The sequence below is a fragment of the Capsella rubella genome, unplaced genomic scaffold (assembly GCF_000375325.1).
Source record: "Capsella rubella cultivar Monte Gargano unplaced genomic scaffold, Caprub1_0 scaffold_1, whole genome shotgun sequence".
NCBI lineage: Eukaryota > Viridiplantae > Streptophyta > Magnoliopsida > Brassicales > Brassicaceae > Capsella > Capsella rubella.
Genome location: NW_006238923.1, coordinates 19,439,618 through 19,448,649, shown reverse-complemented (window position 1 = coordinate 19,448,649; position 9,032 = coordinate 19,439,618). Strand labels below are relative to the sequence as shown.

The window sequence follows — 9,032 nt, the reverse complement described above, 5'->3', positions numbered from 1 at the left end:
GTGGCCATCACTTCCACTTCTCCAAGGTCACTAATTAACGACAACATCGAACCCAATACCTTTACCACGCTTTCATTGAATCTCTCTATATGGAATGGAGGACCAGCTTCTTTCTTCTTCCTCTAATTCATTCATTATTCGATGATAATCTCATTTGGTCTTTACAATATCGTTATTTGTAATGGCTAATTGTTATTAAACGACTACTAGCTAGCATGTAATGTAAACATATGATGATCTGATGTAATGGGGAAAATGACACTGTCTTTGTTTATACACGTCGCATGGCTATGATATAGACATATCCACAATTAAAGGGGCAAAGTTTTTTGACTGTTTATATCTATAAAATCCATGTAATGACCATTTTTTTGGCTAATTAATGACTACTATATACTCTATTCACCGATTTGTATTAAAATATATAAAATCTGTGGGATTTAGCAATAGGGGTAAAGATGGATGGATGGATGAATGGTCCACGTCTATGGGCCTTTCAAATCCAGCTGTTCACATGAATTATTCATTTGATTTACTCGGATTATATTATGTTTTGTTTTTTTCTATTATATTTTCTTTAAATAAAACGAAGGAAATGTGTCTATGACTACGACAAATGATTATACAATTGGCGTATTAACGACGGAGATTACAATGCCAATACCAATTTCCAAATGACCAAAGCAAATAATAATCAGGAAAAATCTGACATGTGTTTCATTGTATAGTATAAAACTACTAAATAATACTATTTCCAAATAATCATAACCATTCAGACTGCAGGGAAAAAAAATTAATTAAACCATTTGTAATAAGAAATGAATCAAATGGATTCTTTAAAGGTTGTCTCCTGTTTCATGGCAGCCTTCACACTGTTTATGTATACAGAGAGCATTATGCATGATTAAAGGATAAAACCAATTTGACTTATTAAACATATCTTTTTTTCTTATAACCTGAGGATTCTGAAAATCCATTATAATATCTTAGTGTTCTAAACTTGCAAGTTCATATATACTATTATAGTTGTGTGCATCAAATATTTAGAGTTTATATATATGTTAGTGTATTATATAATTAACAAATAAATTATTCCTCTATATATATATCATCTAATACATGAGGAAAATATCTTGACATATAGTTTCAAGGTAAACAACTAAATAACTAACCCTAGACTTTTTGATTATCCTCTTTATGTTTTTTTCTTCCCGCAACAAAAGTATAAATCACAGAGGATATCACCTTTTTAATACTATTATTCATATGTACTATCCTCAACTTTTATATCCTTTTCATTTTCATAGGCAAAAATATGTGATTTTGATATGCATGAAATGATTATTTTACAATAGTAGAGTATACACTACGTAATAAATAATTGATTGGAAATGGAAACACATATATACTAAACAGATGATTAGAGAAATTAAAATAAGTAGAGAAGTTGACGGCAATTACACTACTTAAACCCACGGGTCTTGCTCCTCGGACACACCCCAAATGATCCCAATAATTATTCTTCTCTCTCTCTCTCTCTCTCTCTCTCTCTCTCTCCCTCTTTTATCTTTTCTTTTTTCCTCTTAATCATCATCTCTAATCAAAATATAACCTAAAACATCAAAAGAGAGAGAGAGAGAGAGGTTTAATAAGTTAATATGGAGACGGAGGAAGAGATGAAAGAAAGTAGTATAAGCATGGTGGAAGCAAAGTTACCGCCGGGATTCAGATTTCACCCAAAGGACGATGAGCTTGTCTGCGATTACCTGATGAGACGAGCGTCGTCGTCGCTTCATCACAAACCACCTCTCGTCTTGATCCAAGTCGATCTCAACAAGTGTGAGCCTTGGGACATCCCAAGTACGTCTTTCTTTCCATTTCACTCTTGATTCTTGATTCTTGATGATAGAATCTTTATTAATCCATCTTTCTTTTTCTTGCATATGATCGAGTTATATGTCATCAATTAATATGAGTGTATTATGGTTTTATTATAGAAACAAACCTTGAATATGGTGGTTAGTCCATAGTATTAACTAAAGAAAAGTTGGATCGATCGATATCGTTCGTTTCACCTCGCTTATCTTACTTTCAATTTATACGTACAATGTAGTCTTAATATATAACATATATATACAACCCTTATTCAAAACATATAACAAAATTGGTCGATATATACATCTCTTTGTTACGGATTAATGGGGTAAAATACAAACATTTATATACATACTTTAAAGGGATTTGTAACTTTATATAAGTCTTCTCTGTTGATCAGATGCTTATATATATATATATATGATGTAAACAAAGAGTAAAAATATGTATTATTCAAAAAAAAAAAGAAGAAGAGAGAACATATGTATTACGTAATAATTTTGGAAATTTCGAGAGACTAGCTATACAAAAATATATATGAGAAGTTGACACTCTTGGCGTTATCCTCAACCAAAATTCTTTAAAAGAAAGAAGAAAAGATTTGGATAAAATAAAAAATAAAGATAGCTACTAGTAACGGACAAAAAAGTCAAATTCTCGATTTGTTTTGTATGTTTTACAATCTTATATAATAGCTAGCGGCCTTTGAGTGTGACATCTGCTAATAAAAGTTGCAAAGAAAAAGAATGAAAGTAAAAAAAAAAAAATATGAACAAAGTATATGATTAAGCAGTTGAAATATGCGTTTGGTTTGATCATACTTTGTAGTATTGTTATTTATTTTGTTATTCTCTCTCTCTCACACACACACCTTTGCGCTTACGCCTCTAATCCGTCCGTCCTGTGATTTAAGTTTTCAAATCAAAAAGATAAAATTGACATTTCAACTGCTTAATCATATACTTTGTTCATATTATTGAATTTGCTTAGTCGTCGTCGTCGTCACTCATTTGATGATCTCTCTAAGATATTTTTCTTTAATCCAAAAACCAACAAAATCCACAAAAAAAAAAAAGAAATATATGGAAATAAAAAAACCAAAAAATGCTCTATAGATAGATAGATAGATTAGTCATTCACACGCGTTGGTTTGTGGTTGAAGAATCAACATGTTGACTTTGCTCTTTAGTTCAATCCCCTCACGGATCTCTATTCTTCTTTATATATTTTTATTCGTATTATGGCCAAGCCGATATATTTGAACATCCAATATTTTAAATATAGCCAAAACTAAAATAAATTATGTCTCAAACTATATTTTGTATTATTGTCAACAAAATCATATTTATTTGTGTGTGAGAGTTGATTAACCGAGTTAAGATTTAGCAAACAAAAAGATAGAGAATTACTATTAAGGAATTGGCTCCTAACATTAATTATGTGAGTTCGTTCGTTAGTAGGTGTTTTATATTACTACTCATAATGGTTCCGCGTATGAACATTTTCAAATGATCAGAAATGGCATGCGTGGGAGGCAAGGATTGGTATTTCTACAGCCAAAGGGACCGCAAATACGCGACCGGGCTGAGAACAAACCGAGCTACGGCCACCGGATACTGGAAAGCCACAGGCAAAGACAGAGCCATTCTAAGAAAAGGTAAGCTTGTTGGGATGAGGAAGACGTTAGTGTTTTACCAAGGTCGAGCTCCTCGTGGTCGTAAAACTGACTGGGTCATGCACGAATTTCGTCTCCATGGATCTTATCACCCTCCCGATCATTCTCTGACTTCTCCAAAGGTATGTATACCCCAGTTTATTAGATCATCATTTTATCTCTCTTTTGAGCAAAAGAGTAAATATTATATGTTCCCCATGTGTTGTTGTTGAGGGAAACAGGAAGACTGGGTCTTGTGTAGAGTGTTCCATAAGAATACTGAAGGACTTATATGCAGAGACAACACGGGAAGCTGTTTTGATGAGACAGCCTCTGCATCTCTTCCTCCTTTGATGGATCCTTACATCAACTTTGACCAAGAACCCTCCTCTTACCTCAGTGATGATCAGCACTTCATCATCAATGAGCACGTACCCTGCTTCTCCAATTTGTCACAGAACCATACTTTAAACCTAACCAGCTCAGTCTCTGAACTCAAGACTCCTTGCAAGAACCCTAATCCCTTGTTTACCAGTGCTTCATCCCCAGCCACGCTCACAGGCCTCGACTCCTTCTCTTCCTCAGATCAGATGGTTCTCAGAGCTCTTCTCAGTCAGCTCACTAAGATCGACGGAAGCCTCGGGGATAAAGAATCACAGAATTATGGAGAAGGTAGCTCGGAGAGCCTCTTGACCGACATTGGTATTCCAAGCACTGCTTGGAAGTGCTGACAATGTAACGAGAGTTATTATTGCTATATTCATATCCATGATTGGAACAATTCTTCAGGGGGAAATCATGTGTGCGTATCTGATTGTACAAACATTTCCTCACTCTTGTACCCAGTAGATTCATGTAAAATACCACTTAAGACGTTATACATATATATATATATTTCACCCTAGTTCCATTTGTTTCGAGGTAAAGGTCTGCTTTTCAGGGACTTCTGTAGAACGATTAATAAAAAAGATACTATGGAACACTACCTGTGGACATGATAGAATTCACGATTGCATATCCAAGGCAAGTGATTCCTGAAACAGAATTTGAATGATCAGAATCAATTTCCAGAACAAGAACCTAAGAATAACAAGTTTTCTCAGTAGGAACATATATTGAATCCTTTGAGTCTACCAATGTACATGGATTCATCCATCAACGCAAAGGCATTGTCTGGTTCGTACATCAACTTAGTAGAAACTGTCAAGTTAATTTAGGTTGCTTACTTTCATAGATGTCGCCAATCGAAACCATTTATAAGTACTGCGAATGGTACTTTCACAGATAGAACTACAATTGCTGTCATTTCTCAAGAGATCAAGTAAAAATTTAGGAATATCACATAATATTCTGATACGTATTTGTTTAGAGTTCACGAGGAAGAATGTCGTGGTTATTTTACATGATTCTAGTAGAATATTTATATAAATGTATATATAACTCTTTTTAGAGATACTGGGGATACACTCAATAGGGTACCTATAAGCTGCTGGAAGTCTGCAAAAGCTTTGACGCTGCAGCTAAGCCACTGAGTATGGCACCTTCAACATTTGGGCTGACACAGAAATCCCCACAGATTGCTAAATTCCGGTTTCTATCCCAGAGGCACCTCTCCTCTACTGCTATACTTTTGGCTGGAAACGCACTTCCCCTAGAGACAACAAATCATTAAGCTGACAAGCAATTACAGAAGGGCTAGGAGTCCGGGTGCTTACCATCTGTGGGCTTTCATGAAAAAGGGGAGGGAACTAACGAGGCCTGAGGACTGAAACTCTTTGAACATCTCTTCAGCTATTTTGTTTAATGTTTCATTTGATAGCTTCTGGAGGCCGGTTCTCGCAATAACACCATTAGCATAGTCTGGAGTCGAATGCAGTATCCATCTTTCACTAAATAGTCAAGAAAGAAGCCAAAACTTTTAGAAAACTGAAACAATCTTACCCCATATATCTGTTTGCAACTGCTCATATACTGTACACTACTACTTGGTCGGGTCAATCTCACTTTTGAAATTGGAAAAAAAATCAAATCATAATGTGATTTCACAATTTTTGTTTTGGTTAGTGAAGTGATATACCTATCAGTAGACCGTCCTGGCTTAGTGCTATCACAGTGAGCCCAGCTCAAAATCTGAGAGTTCTTGAAAGATAAGCCTTTTACTGGCATCTGATTCAAGAATGAAGCATCATAGAATATGGAAAATGACAGAAATTAGCTATGGCTTTCACTAAATTACTGTTTCTGCAAACTTATGTAAATGAACCCAAATACTCTGGCTAACAGATTGATTACAGAGTGGAAAGGAAAAAATCTTACCAAAGACAATGGCTCCTTGAAAGCTAGCATAAGAGAGAAGCATGGTAGAACAGGTATAGGTTGCAGTTTAGCTGCCAACTCCGGGACTAGACTTAAGTCTGTGATAATAAAACAAATAAAAGTGAATAGAGATAAATGTGATATATTTATTGAAACGAAAACCGTAGGAAGACTGAATTCATGCAATTCTTACCCAGTGGCGGTGGGAGTCCGGTGACTTGAGTAAATCTTGGAGAAACAATGTTTTTATCTGATGCAACCACTCCATCGAAACGACCCAAATTTTCTCCTTTTGAATCTGTCAACAACCATGGTATCTCTTCTTCCAACCATTCCAGCTTGGCAATACCAGTGCCAAACATACTTTTAACACCTACAAATGTTGATCACAGAGTTGATTACAGAGACTGATATTTCAGAAATTTGAGTTAAATCTCTCGACTATAAAAATTAAAGAAAGTACCAGATTCATGACACAAGGCCTTAGATATAGAGTTCATGCCCGGAACACCCACATACTTCTTTGCATCCCCTTCCTAGATAGTAGACACATTCAAATAAGAAAGCCTCAAGCTCAAAGATGAATAATAAAAGGAAAATTATTGACTACTTGGGGATCAATCAATCCTAGTATCAAGTATCTTACAACCGCAGAGGCGGCAACTTCATAATCGACTAAAGTTTTCAAATAAGCACAAAGACTGGTGATTTAAAACCTGTTGGATGCCAAGAAACTTGTTGGAGGCACAATCGAAGCTCCCAAAAAGTTGTTTCCATTCAGAAACAAAACCTCTGGACTCCCACTCATGAACAAGAGCCATTGCATCAGAGTTGCTCACACAGAAATATGGAGCTCCATGATCAAACATCAACTCCTTCCCATCTTCTCCAATCTCTCTGTTTAAACGAAACATCATTCGAAGTTTAACACTTTTCAAGTTTCACAAACAAGCAAACTCTATGCTATAGATCACCGACTCTATCAAAAGACTGGAGCTTATGATTAGGGAAAAAAGGAACCTTCTTTGAGACATGCGTCCACCAGGTCCACGACCCGAGTCGAAGATAGTGACGGAGACGCCATTCCTTGCCAGAGTCGATGCGCACACAGCTCCGGAAACTGCTCCGATATGAACAATTGAAAAGTTATTTTCAAGAATGGAACCTAAAATAGAAATCTAAGAATAAAATTGAGAAAACCCACTTCCGCCGCCGATAATGGCGACCTTCATTGCGACGGCAACGCTGCTCATTTGCTTCCGAATCGCCGGCGAAATTGTTGTGGCTGCCATCGTCTGCACTCTGCCTCGTCCTTCCAGAAAGAACGAAGTCTCGTTTACTATTTTGGCTATGCAACTGCGTCCCGTTTCAGTTACTAAAAACGACAGCTCGTTTACACGCCAGGTAATTTTTCATAGTATTTAACAGTTATTTCATTCAAAATATAGCCTAAGTATAATTAAGCTATACAATGATAGATATTTGAAAAAATAATATATATTTATTTCACAAAACTGACTGCTTTGGAGAATTATATGTAATGTAATGTGAATTACATGTATTTAATTAAAACAAGTTTGCATAATACAAATCATACAAACATATCACGACCAGTTATGAAAGCATAATTAATGGTTATCTAACTCTATAACTCTCATAATGCATTACCTGGATATCATTGACGCTTGGATAGAAAACTGCCTGAAAAAAGTTAAGTAAGTATATGTTTAAATACAAGATCATATATAAGCTCGATATATATATATTTGAATAAGGATTGGTTAAACAACTTACTTTAGTTTTATGGTCGAAACGAGCCTAAGGGAAACACAATGTCACTTGACCTATGGCTAGTCGCTGCTCTATAAGTCTTCATTATCCTATTGAGCAATATCAGCTCTGGACGATGTAGTAAAGAAGGCAACATCCATAGACTTGGGCACTACTGCAACAGTTTTCGTTAGACATTTCCTACCAATTTGAGCAACGAGCAACTCTGAAGTGGGAAGGTGTTCGGTACGTCCATGTTGCTTCATGACGGCAGATATACCTCGAGGCTCGAGTAAAAGCATGAGCCAAACAATATTGTCTGAATTTTTCAAAGAATAAACAAGTTTAGTTCATTTAAATCATTGTTTTTATTGGAAACGTTAATTACTAGTAGAGATACATATATGACATAATCATTTTGAAGAACGACAAAACTTTCATTTGAATGACCACCAACTAAAATGGACCTCTTGAATCTCCAAGATTAGAGAATTTCACCAACATCCAAATAGGACTAAACATAACAGACCATCAAAACATGTCACACAATTGTAAATTTCCAGATCATTCTTGTACCTTGAGAAAAGAAAAGGAGTCTTTTGTCTGTAATAGTTAGCAACTTCTTGTTTAACTCGTTAATTTTTTCCCAAATCTTCTCAAGAATTTTCTTCATTTGCTCCATTTTTTTGCATTGATTAGAAGAAGAAGATAAGTTAAAAAAAAAAGAAAGAAAGAAAAAGACAATACAAAACTATTTAAACATAAGCTTAGAAGAGGATATTAAGATACCTCAGGTACGAGGCTTTCCTTTTTCTTGAATCCATGGAAGGAAAAGAGAGGAGTGAGATGATTCTTTCACGTACGAAAGCAAGCAGGCACCAATTGAGCTTCCTATATATATTTTGAGATTTTCTCTGAATTACAAAACAAAAACTTATATATATATGTATATGTGTTTCATATTACATATATTTGGTTACACATAATCCCAAGACACAAAATATGCAATTCAGCTTAGAGATCATAGACAATTCAGGTGATTTGGTGCTTTCATTCAATATGCGTTGTTGTGATATAGAGACAAAGTGATCTGAGCAGAGACAAATAAGACTCGATCGATTAGAGAACCACTTTAACAACACAATTTGATTCGATAGTCAACTGATCAATTAATTTCAAGTAACCACACCATCGAAACTCAAACAAACTCTCTGTCAAAGAAATTACCTAAAGATACGTACGGTGCATGGTTTCATAGGCTTCATAACTTGGGAATATTGACGATCGAAAGCTAAATTACTCTGTCACTCTCACAATTAAGAAGAGAAGAAAAAAAAAAACAAGTGTCAATGCCGCCGTCACAGGAGGAGTTGTTTATTGAGATAGGTCGTTTAATTTTTAACCTTAGTTTATTTAA

At 35.3% G+C, this 9,032-nt stretch overlaps 2 protein-coding genes across 3 annotated transcripts; one reads left to right on the top strand and one right to left on the bottom strand.

Annotated features, from left to right (window-relative positions):
- The first annotated feature begins 1,550 nt into the window (after positions 1-1,550).
- Positions 1,551-4,455, top strand: LOC17898032 (NAC domain-containing protein 21/22). Its single transcript, XM_006304386.2, has 3 exons — positions 1,551-1,860; positions 3,392-3,672; positions 3,772-4,455. Exons 1-3 carry the CDS (start codon positions 1,659-1,661, stop codon positions 4,258-4,260), a joined length of 972 nt encoding a protein of 323 aa, XP_006304448.1. The 5' UTR covers positions 1,551-1,658; the 3' UTR covers positions 4,261-4,455.
- Positions 4,174-7,163, bottom strand: LOC17900194 (renalase). 2 transcript variants are annotated; one of them, XM_023789321.1, is made up of 11 exons: positions 7,050-7,163; positions 6,866-6,965; positions 6,562-6,742; positions 6,309-6,381; positions 6,039-6,218; positions 5,846-5,943; positions 5,607-5,695; positions 5,245-5,418; positions 5,009-5,180; positions 4,516-4,563; positions 4,174-4,256 (listed from the first exon to the last, which is right to left on the bottom strand). In XM_023789321.1, exons 1-9 carry the CDS (start codon positions 7,135-7,137, stop codon positions 5,009-5,011), a joined length of 1,155 nt encoding a protein of 384 aa, XP_023645089.1. In that variant the 5' UTR covers positions 7,138-7,163; the 3' UTR covers positions 4,174-4,256; positions 4,516-4,563. The 2 variants fall into 2 exon arrangements, with proteins under 2 accessions (XP_023645089.1, XP_006304022.1); XM_006303960.2 differs by lacking the exons at positions 4,174-4,256; positions 4,516-4,563 and having other exon boundaries at positions 4,813-5,180.
- Between the last annotated feature and the right edge of the window lie 1,869 nt (positions 7,164-9,032).